The sequence below is a fragment of the Xiphophorus hellerii genome, chromosome 13 (genome assembly GCF_003331165.1).
Source record: "Xiphophorus hellerii strain 12219 chromosome 13, Xiphophorus_hellerii-4.1, whole genome shotgun sequence".
In the NCBI taxonomy this organism is placed as follows: domain Eukaryota; kingdom Metazoa; phylum Chordata; class Actinopteri; order Cyprinodontiformes; family Poeciliidae; genus Xiphophorus; species Xiphophorus hellerii.
Genome location: NC_045684.1, coordinates 27,198,478 through 27,215,349, shown reverse-complemented (window position 1 = coordinate 27,215,349; position 16,872 = coordinate 27,198,478). Strand labels below are relative to the sequence as shown.

Below are 16,872 nucleotides of genomic sequence, written 5' to 3'. Positions count from 1 at the left end.
ACAAAATTGTTCCTAAATAAGCTGTTCTTCACTGTCAGCGCTCTGTTTATGGTATTAAGCAACTGCTGTTGGTTCAGTTTGATATGTTTGATATTTTCCACCATATTCTATCCGAGTGTTTTGGAGGAGGTGCCTTTGTGTTTCTGCCAGAGGTTGTTTTTGACATCCGTCCCCCACCTGACATGTCAGGTTCATTTCTCATGTCTCCTCTCTGCAGTGCAGTGTGACACCAGATCAACAAAGTGAAGTAGGAAGCATTAGGAGAAAGCAAAAATGAAGCCAGGTTTTTTTTTTTTTATCTAATATTTTGCTTCTTGCAGGATTTTATTGCTTCTAACTCTCTGGCACAAATCAGATGTTTCTAATAAAGTTTGTGAGCTGGGTGTGTGGTATTACAATCCAAAAAAAAAAAAAAAGAAAAAGAAACATTGGGAGCTGACACAAACTCAGCTGTTCCTCCTCAGTCCTGACTCTGTATCTGAATCACAACAGGAGCAGAGACTCCAGTGAACTCAGTCCTCTGCAGGAGTGAGGAGCGTCTCATAGGTTTTCATAAAGTCCATAAAGTTCATATGACAACCACCACTGTATGAAAGTAACTACAAGCAAATCTCCAATTTTTTTTAATCATCATTACATCGTATTGTTAATGGTTAAATCAAAGATTAATGAGTCACACTGGGTCCAAAACAACAGACGAGTGCTGTGGCTACAAATGTTTATGGTTTCTTTGGAAAGAAGTAACTTTTCAGACATGTGGTACAAATATTCATACACGGCCTGACATGCGTGATCAAAACATAGTTAAGATTTTCACAAGTTTGTTTATGATTAAAGATTTTAAACAAACAGCAATTCCTCATTCTGAGCATGGAGTCAACACTTTGCTTTTTACTGTTGCTGCTGTGTTGATTGACCAAATGAAAATGAGCTGTTTGTGTTCTAAAGGTACATAAAAAAGCTGATATAAAAGTGGTTCATTTTAATCAATGAAAACATTGAGCCCAACATTTAAAATCATAATATTTCCCATGTTTTAAGAATATCCACGAGATATTCTTAAAATAATTCCCTCCTCTTCTAGAAACTCTGTGCAGCCTATTTATCCGTTTTTCAGTTCTCACAGTAACAAGTCAGGCTGCGATAAGCCGATATCTATATTTAAATTCCTGCCTCCCGTTTCACCAGGACCGGCCCTTTTCCTCTCAGAAGTGGCCTAATAAGTCACTCATCCTCTGATTCCTATCTGCCTCTCAGACTGCGGCCCGGTCCAATCAACAGGGCGACGTGAGGCAGGGAGAAGGCGAGGCGCATCGGAGTCAGTCAGGTGGATACGGCTGAGCCTGTAAGGCTCACAGGAATCTGTATGCTGCATGTCAGAATGAAATTTTAATGATGGCGACTGGTTGGGCATGTGTGCTGAAACGTCTGTATTAGGAGCTTCAGCGCTTGGCAGACTGAGAGTCCTTGGAGAGACAGATGAGGAGCTCATCCAGTGGGGGAGAGCTTTGATCAGCTCCTCTCATTTCCATATCGCTATTCGCCAACTGCTCTTCCAGCTAAATAAAAAGCGACATGGATTATGAGTCAGTTGGCTCAAGCAGCAGAGCTGCTCGCTTCTCGGACCAGAATAAGAATGATGGTGTGAAGTGTCTTATTTATTTTTGATTTGACTTTATGAAACCTGTTTGCGCTTAAATTCCTGCAACTCCTTATAAACATTTGTTATGACTTGATCGCTGTTTAAACCTAATTAATTTTATTCATCATTTACTAATCAAAGATGTTTATTTCTATACATTTAATTATTTTCTAAAACAAACAGAAAATTAAGTCTTTATCTTCTGAGTAGGGGTGGGAATTTATCATATCGTTTATCATTCATTGTGAGAAATTTCTTGTCATGATAAAAAATTAGATTTATCGCTATCATGATACAAACCAATTAATGATGTTTAAAACCCCTAAAACTGCCCCTCTTGTTGGAATTATTAGTTTTGCTAATGTTTTCCAGTTCAATCAATGAGAGTATCAGTAAATCACACTCCTTTATGTGTCTGGTGTCCTAAATGAGTGTGTTACACACAGGTGTGTTTAATCAACAGCGACATTTGTGTTTGTGGAGCTTTGACTGCTGTCATGCAGTCAGAGCCTCAAACAGAAGAGATAAATAGTTTTTATCGTCATTTTAATTGTTATTACTGTATAATAGAACCACAAAATATCACGATATAACTTTAAGTCCTTTAAGTCCCAGCCATAGTACTGACTGAAACAAAGACAGACCGATTTTTTAAATCTGACCTTCTAATATTTCTCAGTCATTTTAATACAGATACATAATCTTCAAGTTACTTCTGTACTTCAATTGATATTTATTTATTATATTTATATATTTATTTTACTCTAGTCCTTATGCTCCAATTTCAGCCATCCGGAAACTGACAAGCCAAACTTGAGAATTAATCAGAGGAGCAGCCAAGTCCCGGTAACACTGGGGGAGCTGCAGAGAGCCACGGCTCAGGTGGAGAATCGGCTGAGATGACGTGAGGTTTGCAGAGTAGGACGGCAGCCATCATGTGGAAGGACGAACTCTATTTCACCGTGGTTCACTTTGTGTTGCCTATAACAAAAGATCGTCATAAAACTCATTGAAGTTTGAGGTTTTAATGTGACAGGATGTGAATAAATTAAAGTTGTGAGAATAATTGAAGAATAATTATCTATTTTTAATATTCACCGCTGGTTTTTGGAAATATCCTGAGTTAAAATAAATATTTGTAGCAACATAGCAAAAGACTGACTGAAAATATTTGACATCAGTATTTTTTTTTTATCCATATCTTGTACCATCCTGCATTATTCCATACAGACCAGTCAAAGCAAGCCTGAGAGCCAAACCTGCTCTCAGAAATAATGTTAGTGTTTGTATTAATAACACACACACACCCGGACCATGATATTGGGGGAAAAGTGTTTTTTTGTTGCGTTTGGAATCACATATCCCACATTTCCAGGAGTGAGCTTCCGACCTGAACACACTCTTGTGTCTTGGGCGTAAACAAATGCTTCGGCTTTCTCTGCTGTCTGCAGTAAACACCCAGCTGTACAGAATGCATGTCTGCATCTTTACTGCAGCGAGCTCAGAGTGTTTTGATGAATGAATCCCTTTTTTCCTTTCAATGCTATGCTAATCCCCTTCCCACTGCCTCGTTATTGTTTCAGTTCCATGTTTCCTTGTACTGTGGCGTTGAGCTGGTGCTCTGTTCCTGGGGGCTGCAGCATGCATTGTGCGCCCCTAGTATTGGAAGACTGGGGGTGGGGATTCCAAAAAGCAGCAGTGAGGGGGAAGAAGAGCTGTGACAGTTGTACGACCCCCGGCTTCTTTTTTTTTTTTTTCCAGAAGCTGCAGTAACAGAAATGTTTCCAAAAGCCTCTTTACTTCGGTGCAATCCATCCACTCCCCGCTCCCTTTCTCTACTTCGTCCTGAATGTGACACCTTGAACGGATATTTCTCCTGCTGCCACGTCACACCATCTCTGTCCCTCCAACCCAAATTCCACAGCTCCACTTGGCCTACTTTTCTTGGCCGTCTAATCCTGGAAGCTGCAATGTTTGCTTTTTGTCCTATAATGCTGGCCACGATGATCACCAAATGAAGCATGTTGTCAAGTCACTGTGAGCTACTCACTTTGAAAATGAGGCGACTAAAGAGGCTTAGCTGCTTGTTTTTAAATCATAAATTCACCATGAAAATGAGTCAACAATCTCGACTTGAGATGACAAAGTGTTCTAATGAGTTCCCCTGACACTCAGTGTCCTGCAGATACTGTATTCACTTTGACTGCATGGATTCTGTGCCAGTTTTACCAGTGTGTGTTTATGCATTCGTGCAGATTACACTGGTAAACAAATAAAAAATTGTCTGGGGTTTTTCATCTGTTTTAGGGTCATGTTGATGAGCTGAATCCAAAAATCACAATCAGGTCAACTTTCTGAACTATGGAGCAACATAAGCATCAAACTCCAGGACTTGTTCTCACATCTGGATCAGTTTCCTGAGAATCTGATCAATGAGTGACGAGCAGGAGAAGAGATTCCATCAGGACAGGAAAGAGACAGAGAACTTTACACAAGGAAGACGTGATGTTCAATTCACATGTACTTACCCTCATCAGTGTTTATTATTCAATTTACAGTTTTTCTGAAGTCCAGACTACTAGGAAACTCTAGAACTCTTCCTGCTTCCCTCTGTTAACAAGCTGGATGGACATGCTGACCTGATTTTCCACAGTGCCAAATGTACCAACAGTGACCATGGAGTTCCTGTTCCTGATTGGCCAGCAGACTCCCCTGACCTTTAACCCCTTAGAAAATCTCTAGGTTGTAGATGAGAGACATCAGACCCACCAAGGCAGATGACCTGAATGCAGCTGTCAGAGGAATCTGAGTTTCCAGAACCTCATCAGAACCACAGGCTGCTGTTCCATGCCACGCTGCATCAATGCAGTAATTATTGTAAAAAACTGAGTGAATATTCAGTTCATTCTTTTCAGACAGCTGACATTTGTGCTTATAGCATCTGTTTTGATTTGGTCTTGATTTGGTGTTATTCTAATGTTTTCAGACATTCAAGTTTGGGTTTCCTTTACCATAATCACTAAAACTGCAAAACAGATACACAATATTCAAAAATTTTTTTCCAGAAGTACTAGTTATGTTCAAAAGGTAATTCTGGTCAGCAGTGACTGGCAGAAAATATGGTGAATAAACAGAGATTGCTCTCTTTCAGTTAAAGTATGATTTATTAAAGGTTTGAGCAGCAGTGCTGTGGATCAAGAAGGTTCTGGGTTCAAATTGTGACCTTTAAGTGTTCTAGAATGTACATGTTATCCCTGTGCATGTGTTGGTTCTCTACAGCTTCTTCCTACAGTCGAAAATTCTGACTTTTCACTTAACTAGTCTCTCAAACTGGTTGCGGTCATGTGCATGTTGGCTTGTCCTTCTTGTGTGTGTGTGTGTAGGCGTGTGTAGGCATGTGTGTGTTGCCCTGCCATGGAGTGGCAACCTGTCCAGGCTTCCTCCTCCTGCCCCACTGTCTTGATTAAAAGTTGCTGTGGGTGCAAATCACCGCTTCATGCTGGACTTGATGGGTCGGTTTGCTGCTGCATGTATTTAGCTCAAGCTCTTATTTTTCAGTAATAAAAATGCAGCAGGAGAAAATCAGCTGCAAAAAATGGAGGAGATTAAAGTCAATTCAGTGAATTCCCCCCCTGAGATCAAACATAGTGACTTTTACTCAGTAAGTGGATATTGTGCCTTGTTTTACCTTAACCAGTCTAACTGGCTCAGTTATTATCTATGAAAAACTTGAAGTTATTGAGATTAAGGTAAGGTTCATATGCTGTATAATGTGCAGAGGGAGAGTTTAGCTGGACGAAGCAGAGCTGAACTGACAGCAGGATGCAGAGAGGAGCAGGAAACCAAAGACAGAGCCTGGTGACTGTTCCCAGATCTGTTCATACAAACAAGCTGATGAGCTGAGCTGCTTGACTGCCTCCGAGAATAAACATGGCTGTCCTGACCTAACCACAAGCATTGATTTAAGACAGAAAGCAGGTGTACAGACAGCGAAATGTAACTGGGTGCACTTATAGCTACGTGTTAGTATAAAAAAACATAGATAAAGAGCTGAGTCTGGACATCTGTGAGTACGAATGAGGAGAAAGGCCTCTTTCCTCTGAAACCTCGGTGAGAAATGAAACAATATTGTAGCTGGCTTGGCTCCAGGCGCGGTGAGGGAACAGACATATCAGGGTGGCTGAAAGTTTATGAAAACAGCAGCAGATGTGGCGGTGATTTAACGCCTCGGAGGGATTTTCACAGAGAAGGACCTACTTTATCCGTCTTGATAAGTGGTGCATGCCCCTTCCCTCTCACACACTCTAACTGGCACTGAGCTTTTCACAATCGGTTTTTACATGCAAACATAATCATGACTATTATTAAATGAGCCAATGAATTGGTACATAAAGGGCTCATTAGCTCTTTATGTCCTTGATTTTCAAGCAGCTTTTAAATAAATGATAGTTATGTGTTTGTTATTTAGCTCATTGAATGGAGTTTTTGTCCCGGTTTGTGAATGAGGAAAGGCTGACAGGCAGTTCCAAATGCAAAGTAAGATTTCTGTGATTAGACTCTGTTTCAAATAAACAAGGGCTTTGAATGTTTCACAGTAAATGTTGGATAATATTATTAATTGCATATGGTTTTAGATTTTATGTATATCCACGTATTTTGATTTCCACTATTTAATCCAACACTGGTATATTTGTCATTTTACCACAACTAAAAAGCACATATTTCTTGTGACTTTTCACTTGTGAAGTGTAAATAAGATTCTTAAGAGCATTACTCCACATTTTTGTGTTGCAGTTGGATGAAAGCTCAGCTTGTCTGGATGTTTTTAGGACAGAGGAGTTACAGTGACGAACAGGAAGTCTCCATATGACAGACAGGAAATGATGAAATGAATGAGACAATCCAGCTGCCATCCATAGATACAATGAGATGGTTTACACCAGCGTTGATTAATGTGCTAGAATGGCCTAGTCAAAGTTCAGACTTAAAATGTATTTTTTTACAATTCTTCTCCATCCAACCTCACTGAGCATGAACTGTTTAGTAGAGATGAATTGACTGAAATGAAAGTCTCTTCATGAAGCTGGTAACCTGCTCCAAAAGAGCTGCAGCCCTAAGTGCACTGAAAAACTTTTGTCTTAGTGGAATTGAATAAACTAATAACAAAAACACGCCACACCTTTGAGTTTTTTATTTGTAAGTAAATCTGGAACCCACATATCATTTTCTTTCCATTTCATAGTTACTCACTGCTTCATGTTGGTCAATCCTAATTCCAAGAAAATACATTTTAGTAGGAAAAATAAAAGTTCCAGTGCACTGCACTACAATGTTGGTGAGAGACAAACTAGGATGTATGGCCATATCATACAACATACCAAGACTCATTATTACAAGCAAATGTTTAATTGTAAATGAGCAACATCTTAGAAACCTCAATACGCAGTATGTTTTAGTATTTTGTGACTTGCATGGAAGGGAACGTTTGATCAAAACAAAGAAATAAAAGCCATGGTTGCCCAGGATGAAGATCAGTCTGTAGTTTCACAAACTGCAGGAGGAAATGAGTCGTGAGCGAATCCTTTCTGTTTGGGATTCTCACATGTGAAGCGCTCTGCTTTCTTTCACTTCCAGCTTTGATTGCTGCTCAGTCTCACTTGCACTTTGTTTTGTCTTCTACTAAAATGACTTCGGGAAAAAAAGACTGTATGAGAGATTCTGAGAAGTGTGTGTGTGTACTGTCTCGTTATGGATGTTGGTGTGTGTGAGTTAACAAAGCATGCATCATGCTTCCAAACATCTGAAGTTCAGGAGAAGTCCCATGGCTCCTGCTGCAGCCTGCTGCAGCCTGCTGCAGAGCTGCATCTCCAGCAATCTGAGGAACTCCTCTTCATGTAGCATGATGAATAATGTGCATAATGAACAGGGGCAGAGGGTGATGCAGCTCCACAGCTCTGCTATGAATAATGAAAATTGTTTTCGTGCTGTCTAGCTGATTAGGTGAGAGGATGTCATTTATCTCATCCCTTAAGGGAGAATAAACTCCCTCTGATTGGCCTGCACCTGAAAATGATGCGGAATGGATTCTGTAATTGATCCCGGTATGACTGATGTGCAGTTGGTTGCTGTCGAAGCCCCTCCAGCCCCAGACGGACGGCGCTGTCGATGTGCGTTCCTCCTTTCAGGTCTATTGACCTTTCTGCGAGGCATGTTAGCACCACTTGGTCTCGTCATTACAGCTATGATCTAGATGCAGAGGGGTCAGCATCTGAGGGACCCTCATCCGTCAGAAAGATACTAAACAAATAGGAAGGAAAGACGAGGAGAAATGTACAAGAGAAGAAGAATGACCAGACAGAGGCAGATAACTAGAGAATGTTCAGCAGCTGTAAAACTGTCACTGCATGATAACCTGCAGAAATAAATACCAGTTTTGGTAAGACAAAACAAAATATAGCACATGAATTATCACTTATTGGTGGAATTAAACAGCAACAACTATTCCCACTGTTTCGTTCAGTATTTGTCTGCTCTTGTAACTTGTAGCTTGTAGCTTATAGTTCTTTTAAAAACATTTTTCAATCTTTTTTTCTTAGTTTTAAAAGTAATACTTTAATGGGAGTGAGGGATGGTGCTCCTTTAGCTTTCACACCATAACTGTCAATGGTTTTTGTAACTGGAATAATTTCCAAAGTTGTCTTACATATAAGGAAGGAAAAAGTGCTGTAGTCTTGTTTCAGCTGACTGCAGTGTGCAGCAAGCTGACCTGCAGTGTGCAGCAAGCTGAGTTGCAGTGTGCAGCAAGCTACAGTCAACAATCTTTTTGTGTCTCCGTTTGGAGAAATTCTTCCTGGATCGAGGAAAGCTGCTACAACAACAATCACATCATCAGACTATAAGAAACTATTAAATAAATGAATAGAATAAATAAATGAAAAAAATAATTCTTCAAACAATTATCACAGAACCATTTACCATCTTCCCTCACAGTCTACTGAGTCACAATCAGTCTTATTCATTAATCCTAAACATCAATGCTAAATAATTCATCAGCAGGCGCTCAAATGCTTCCTGGACTCCAGATCATCTGGTTGATTTGGGTCATTAATAAGGTTGACAGAACAGGGTATAAATTAGTTTTTGTATTCTTATGTTTGCAAAGTGGAAACTTAAACCATCTTCTTGATTTCAAATATATTCAGCTTGTGCTCCATGCGGCTGCAAAGCCTCCAGTCATCCTCCCATCTTCTTAAAAGTATTTTAAACTTCAGCCCAAAGTTTTGCAGTGAAACTGAACATGGTTAAAGCGAGTCCAAACCCACTGCTCAGTTAATGCTGCAAGTCAGTGACTCCATGGAATCTACTGGGTTTCCAAACATAAAAAACTTTGTAACTAATTAGACTAATAAACTCAACCTGATTGTTTGTTGGATTAATCAGAATTGATGTGATTGATTTGGAATCTGTCTGTCTGAACTCATGGTAAAATGGCCATTCAGTCTGACCCGACCCAATGAGGAAAAGTAATGACCCTACAAAACCTGATGATTGATAATGAGTTTTTGTTTCACATTACTGAAGTAATATTCTTCCTCTCTGCTTTTTTTTGCATCGTTTTTAGCGTCTTAGTGCTGTCAATCCATCCGTGTACATGCTGCTCACATCCTCTTAATAAAACTCTGATATGGACCAAAGAAATGAACTCTAGTCGGTCTGGATTCGGTTAGAGTGAACTTTGATGCGGTTCAAGTGCAGAAGTTGACCAGGTTCTGCTCCAGAAGCAGGAAGTGGACAGCAGGTCAAAGCATGCTGGGTGAATACAGCCCAAACAAATACGTGAGTCTGGCTGAAATCAGCTGAAAATGGAAGAAATGTTGCAGTTTTGGGCTCCAGTTGAATCGAGTCACCAGGTGTGAAAACAGCCTCAGGAGCTGCGAGGAGTTTGAGGGATTCCTGAGCGAGGAGGAGCAGGCTGGTGGTCGGTTCGGAAGCCTGAGTCAGGAACAGAGAAACATGTGGGATTCTCTCTGCCTCCATCTTTCTACGCTGATGAGCCTTCATGATGGTTGAGCCTGTTAGCTGTCACTGACACACACACTGACACACACTCAGTTCTGCAGTCAGATTGACACACACATAAAACCTCATGCTGTCACTCAGGTTCTATTTAAGTGACTCCTTCTTTCTGCAGGTCAGACAGTGAGACTGACCTGTCTGGGTCTGGATAGACAAACTGAAATCTGCAGTGTAAAAAAACTCTTAACCAGTTAATTCATGATGTAACTGACATGTGGGCGGGGTTACTCCCTCACCGCCAGGTTGGATTGGACAATTTTATCTTTGATTTGTTTGATGTGAAACATTTAAGAGTGACAAAAAAATGTCAGAAGAAATCTGTTTAGGGGTAAATGTTGTGAGGATTTGGTTTTTCTGTGTTTTCATTTAGTTTCTGTGTCGTCTTGTCTGCCCTGATTGCTCCCAGCAAGCTTGAAATATTCATTAAATCATCAAACTCAGTTGCTGCCTCACCTCTCTGCTTTAAGGCCCAAACTGCAACAACTGAGAATCATGACATCATCATGTTTTAAAAAAAATAAATAAATCTTTCATTAATTTCTGATCTGAACTGATTGACAGCTATAGGGTCAGTTTGAATGTATGCATGATTTCTGTAAAGTGCCTTGAAATGACATGTTGTAAATAGGTGGTGTGCACATAAATATCTATTTATTTGATCTTTTTATGATTTATAAAGTAAATCATTTTAATCAGTCTTATTACAAAAAATATTTAGTGTTCAATAAGACTGATTAATCTTTGAATATTATACAGAATAGTTTGTTCTACAATATAAAGGGGAATGGCTGATTGAGCACATCAGGAATTATTATTATTATTATTATTATTATTTATTTATTTTTTTTAAGTATCTCAGCCTTCTGAGGAAAAGAGGATAATTCCACAAATTCTGTATCTGCAGTTTTGCTGTCTTAATATTCTAAGAAGCTTCTGCTTTTGACATTGGCCTTGTAACAAGTACTTCTTCATAACAAGTAATTCCTCTTTGGGTGATTTGATGGCCTCTCTCTGTGTTCCTTGTCTTTGGAATGATGATCAGTAGAGCCGTACTATTCATGCAGGCATCCGTTTTGTTTTTATCTTCCAGTAGCGTCTTTCAGAGTCTTTGTTCAGATCCACATTATATTGTGATAATGACTGGAAAAGCATTAGCAGGATCCTAATATTTTGATTATTTTGAAATGCTAAGTTTTGGTAAACACTTCATCCAGTCAATGAAAACGCCAGTGAAGTCTCTCATCCAGAAGACTTTACCTGCATCTGAATGTTTATTTCCTTTAAAAAGGCCCTCAGTATTTTCTCTGAAGTGATTATGTCTAATTTTATCTCAAAAGCATGTATGTTTATACTAAAGAGTGCACTTACTTATGTGACCTGCAGGACATTGCTATGGCAACAAGTTTTTAAGAAGCAGAAGAATATTTTATTGATGCTTATCTGCGGCAACCTCTGCTGACGGAGCAGGTTTTTTTTTTTCTTTCAGCTAAAGATAAGGAACAAAACTTATAAAAGTATCACATTGGATTTTAACTTTATAGTTTTATCAGTAACTTTCATTTGGCTTTTAAAGCTGGTACACTGTGTGACTGCCAGCTTTTTGTTTGAATAAGTCAGAGAGAAGTTACTGAGGATGAACTCTTGAAATGGGACAAATGGCTGATTTGTCACAATATTAAGAAAATACAACAAAGATTCAAGGAGCATGAGTACTTTCATTGCTAATGTAAAAAGATGTGGTCCTCAGTTTAATTCTACCCTCATGTGGCACTGAAAAGCTCAGCCAGTCTGCAGTTCATGGAAGTGAGTCTGTATACTGTAAATATGCTGCAGCTGAAAGGTGTGAATGAGGAAAAACCATAATCCTTCCTGAACAGCTGACCTGTATTGATGATATATTAAATTTCTCTGACTGATGACTGAATCCGATGTGAACTCAGAGAAACTGAATAAAGATGAGCTTTAATAAGTTGCCAGTTTAAGGTTGCGCTCTATGAAGCCACCAGTTTATTTCAGGTTTGTAAAAACATTTCTTGTCTCTTTGTAGTGGATTTTTCAGAGTATATTTTTGATTAATCAGATGGAGGGAGCTGAGATGATGCTGTCAACAACTAATTGCTCTCCTTCTCCTGCTGCTAACATTTTGCTTTTCATTGACATAGAAAATAATCCTACATCAGTTGATTTGTTTTTTCCTGTACATTCTGCTCTGTCTTATCAAACCTCCAGTCATGACTGCTTGTACTGAGCCAAGTTCTGGTTCAGCTTTGGGTTTCTTCCTGTTTAGAGATGTTTTTCTCTCCACTGTCACTCCATGCATGTTCAGTGTGAGGGATTACTGGAAAGTCAAAGACAACGCAAGTGACTGTGGCTACATTGTCGTTCAGGAGGAGTGAACGACTGGATGCTCTGCTGGGTTTGTTTAGTTAGAAACTCTTTGGACTGATCTGAACGGTGAACTGAACTTAATGTACTGATAAGTAGGATCGATTGGAATGTATGTTTGGTTAGATGGAAATGAATTGTTTGTAAAGTTTCTTAATATGTCATTTATTCTGAAATTATGAATTTCAGCTGGATGAAGTTCAGAACAGTTTTTTGTTTAAATGTTTCTATCCATTGTATCTTACATTTGGTTCTGTTCCATAGATTTCTCTTTGACGTTTTCTTCGTGTGACGAAAAATGAAACCAATCAGAGAAGCACCAATGAGTCATTTTCCTCCCATTACATATTTCAGTTTTTTAATCTGCTGTCTGACCTGCTGACCCTAATTTTGACTCATTTGTTTCCTAAGGACTGTAACTGAAGAGAGAAAATGTGTTTGTGTTTCAGGACTAACAGAAGGAAACCTCTAAGCCAACCTGCAGGGCACAGCCCCCTGCCCGCTCCCACCGCACTCCTTCCCGCCACCAGGCAGTGTTGAAGTGCTGAGGTTGTACCGAACATTTCCTGACACAGTGACTGCAACCAGGAGGTCACCTGATGGCCTCCCCGGTCACCTGCTCAGAGCTCAGTGTGCCCTCCGCCTGTTGCTGTGATGAAGACCGCCAGCCGTGCCCAGTCCCAGAGCAGTCCTCCTCTGGTCCAGATGAGGCACTACGCACCGCGGGTTTACCCCTTCCTGTTCCCCTCCGTCATCAGCTCCCTGCCTCAGCTGCCACCAGTATTGCCTCACAGGCTGCAGATCCAGCAGCCGTCCAGCAGCACACCTTCACCAGTTGGTGAGTTCAGCTTCCATTCCAGTAAATGCTCCTGTGAAGAAGTGGCTTTCAGCTTCAGGAGAAGTTGTGCGGTAATTAGTCCAAACTATGTAGCTGTATTGGTGTTAACAGTGATTAGCTGGATCAGCATAATGGTGAAGATGTGTAAAAATGCAAACCTTTATCTGAGGACATTTACTCAGTCGGCAAAACATGCTAAGAAATAATTAGACCTGAGGAGGAGTCATTATTGACACCCAACAATTTCTATCTAACACAGTGGCTGGCAGAAGTATTCATACTCCTTTAACTTTCCCATAGTTTCTCACATTATAACCACAAAAATAAATAGCAAACTGCAAAAGGACTCAACCCACGCTGAGTGAATAATTTGTGGAATCACCTTGTGCTGCTGTTGCAGCCGCTAGTCTTTAGGGTTTGTCTCTAGCAGGTTTGATCTAGTGACTATATTTGTTTTGCTCATTCTTTTCTACCAAACAGCTCAAGTTAAGTCAGATTAGATGCAAAAAGTTTGTGAACAGCAATATTCTGATTTGCCACAGATTCTGGATTGGGTTTATGTCTGGACTTTCACTGGACCATCCTAACACTTAATTATGTTTTGTTTAAACCATTCCATTGTAGCCCTGGTTTTATGTTTAGACTGGTTGTCCTGCTGGAAGCTGAAGCTCTGCTCCAGTCTCAAGCCTTTTTCAGACAGGTTTCTTCCCACATTGCTTTGTATTTGTCTCTATCCGTCTTCCATCATCTATGACCATCTTCCCTATCCTGCTGAAGTGAAGCACCCCCATAGCATGATGCTGCCACCACCGTATTTTTGGCCTAAAAGTTGACCCTTGTTCTAGTCTGACCAAAACTCTTTCATTTACGTTTGCTGTGTCCAACATGACTTCTGCTGATGAGATTTCTTGTTTTTCTTTTCTGTTTTTTGAACAATGGCTTTCTTCTCGCTACTCTACCATAAAACCACATTTGTGCTGTGATGATGTCCTGTGGACAGATTGCCCTCTGGGCTGTGGATCATTTGGTCCAGACTCACCACAGGCCTCTTGGCTGCATCTCTGACCACTGAGCTCACATCTAAATTTACTCAATACACTAGTAGTAAAGAAGATTTTGAACAGAAAATGTTTATTTTCTCAATATAAAGTTTTCAATTATAATGCGACTAATTGTGACTAATTAATTACAAACCCTGTGATTAACTTGATTAAACATTTCAAATGACTTCCACTTGCACGATGTACATCTTTATCACACTGAAGTAGTTTTAAAAGTAATACTAGTAAATAGTAAACATGTTGAAAGTTCTTGAAAAAAATACATAAAAAGTCATGGTGGTCCAGATTTGGCTCCCTTCAGTTTGATATGTGATCTCAGTCTGTGTGCTGCAGCCTGGTGATGTGTTACAGTCAGACCTCAGTGTTGTCCTATCAGTATGAAACATTACCAGCAGACACCAGAAACCACAACGTGTCACTGGTGATTTTATTAAAAATTAAAATGTTTGAAAATAGAATTTCAGCTTCCATTAAAAGATTTGAAGGTTTTCATCATCTTTACCTGGAGGCAAGTCTTTGTAGACACCAGGCAAGGCTAGGCTACTGCATCATTCATACATCAGGTAATATAAAGGGACTGGGTGAGTTCCCTCAACTCTTCCTAAGCACTGTGCGTGTGGGCATGTGTGTGTGTGTGTGTGTACCATGCTAGCCTATAATCTTTTCTCTAACAGAGATTATGATGGAAAGTGAAGATACTGTGATGGACAGTATCATCGTGTGGGTTTGTGAACTCGTAAACCCCGCCCGCATGGCGTCCCTACCGTAAAATCCCCATTTCTGAGCTGAACAGGTGTAGGTTGCCATGGGAACAGACGCACCCTGCCTCGCAACACTTCCCACACAGTCAAGTTTTTCCCAGAAATTTTCTAACTGCTGTTGAAATCTTTTGACACTGTTTGGTTTCAGTTGCCTAAACCTGAGCTCAGCTGTTTTCAATCTTCAGCCCCACAAGTTTACTCTCAGCATTTTTTTTTTTTTTCTTGCTGCCTGGAAAATCTGCTCTGATGTAAAAACCACAGGAGGAATTTTCCTCCTGGGAGCAGCTCCAGTCAGCAGCTCCCTCTGCTTCTCAGCTCTTCTGGGTTTTTAAACTTCCATGGATGTAAGGAATTAAGCAACATTTTTTTCATTAAGCCCTAAGAGCATGTTTTTCTGCAGTTTGGGCTGGAAAATTATTTCCTTAAACTCGTCGTTTGCATTAATAATATTTCTTAATTCTGCGAATTATCAACCAACTTGAGGAACCTTTCATTCAGAAGTCATATTCTGTTATTTGCCATTTAACCCTCCAGTATTAAACTCTTCTTTAATATTTCAGTGTTTGTAGTTTCAATATTCGTTGACTTTTTCAACCAAGTTTTCCTAGCATTGTGTGTTATTAAAATGATGTACATTAATCCTTCTCTTTTACTGACTTTATTCTGATGTAACATATTGGGACCACAGAGAGAAATTCATTTGCAACAATTTGCTTCTTTTGCTTGCAGTTGAAACTGTTTATGATAGCTTCACTGTTTAAAGTCAACACTTTGGAAGAAGACTGTGATATTTGGAGAGCTGAAATTTTGTCCAACCTCAAACTTTAGCATGTTATTAGTACATTGTGATGGACCAACAGAAAAAATGCAAAGTATTAGAAAAGTGTGGCCGGCGTCTGATCCAATACTTTTTAGAACCACACATCACTGCATCTGCAGCTGGTTCCATCTCTTCCACATCTGGAGTTTTGGCCCTTGTATCCCAGCTCAGCCAGGTGCAGTGAGAGTTTGTGAACATCAGTTTTCAGGTGTTGTCAGAAGTTCTCAGTTGATCTTAGATCTATACTGAGATGGTTTTAAGCAAAAATAACTCAGAAATAATTACAAATTTATACAAAAATGTCAAAATTTGCCCAGAATCATAAACATATAACCCCACATAAGCTATTTAGAACGTTTATCAGCAGAAAATGTTGATTTGGGGGTTTGTTACCAAATAAAACTTTAATGTTTTATTTATCCTTTACATGTAAAAACCTAATATTTTTAGTGTGTTGTGCTGATTTGAAGTCACTGTGATTCTTTACCTTCAGCTTGCTGGTCAAAGCTGATGGTAAATAGAACTTTTCACAGTTTCATCCACTTTGACCAAATCCCCAGTAAAACTGAAGAGAAGTAACCACAGAGCATGATGCTACCACCACCGTGCTTCACCATGGCTATGGGCCTCATTTGGTGTTGAATAATGACGGAGTTTCTGGTATAGCTCCCCCTGATGGTGCACTGAGTGTACTGATGGAAGGCATCTTGTGGGATCAGACAGGTTATGGTCCTCTGTTAGAAGCTTTTCACTGGCTGCCTGAATATGGGTGGGTATTTATTATATTTTTCATCATTTATCATGATAAATTTATCTTCATGATGAGAATTCTGATTTATTGTTGTCATGATAAATTTCAATTAATGACATCTAAAGGAAAAAAACTAAACTCTCCACATTGTTGGGATTTTACACAGTTTGTTCAGTGAGAGCATCAATAAATCTCTATAAGTTTGCAAATATAACTAAATGCAGTGACTGTGCAGTTTAGTGACACAAAACACACTTCTTTATGTGACTGGTGTTCTGAAGAAACATATTAGAAATGGGAATGTTTTTGAAGAGATATATTTTTGTTTGTGGAGCTGTGAATGCTCCGTCATGCAGTCACAGCCGTACAGTTACCTAAAAAAAAAAAGTTCCTGTTGCCACTTTTCTCATTATCACAATAATACCACAAAATGCTAATAAAACTTTAAGTCCATATCATCCCACCGCTAAGCCTGACACAAGTGGGTGTTTTCATGTCACTGTTGCAGGTTGAGTTTTCCATTCTCCCAAAATTCTGT

General features: G+C 39.6%; 1 protein-coding gene across 1 annotated transcript in view; it reads left to right on the top strand.

Moving 5' to 3' along the window:
• The window catches only part of LOC116731541 (retinoic acid receptor beta-like), a 147,305-nt gene that overhangs the window by 36,899 nt on the left and 93,534 nt on the right, over nt 1-16,872 (top strand). The window contains exon 2 of the mRNA XM_032581353.1: nt 12,553-12,941. Within this exon, the coding sequence (XP_032437244.1) occupies nt 12,758-12,941 (184 nt within the window). The 5' untranslated portion in view covers nt 12,553-12,757. The remainder of the gene's footprint in view (nt 1-12,552; nt 12,942-16,872) is intronic.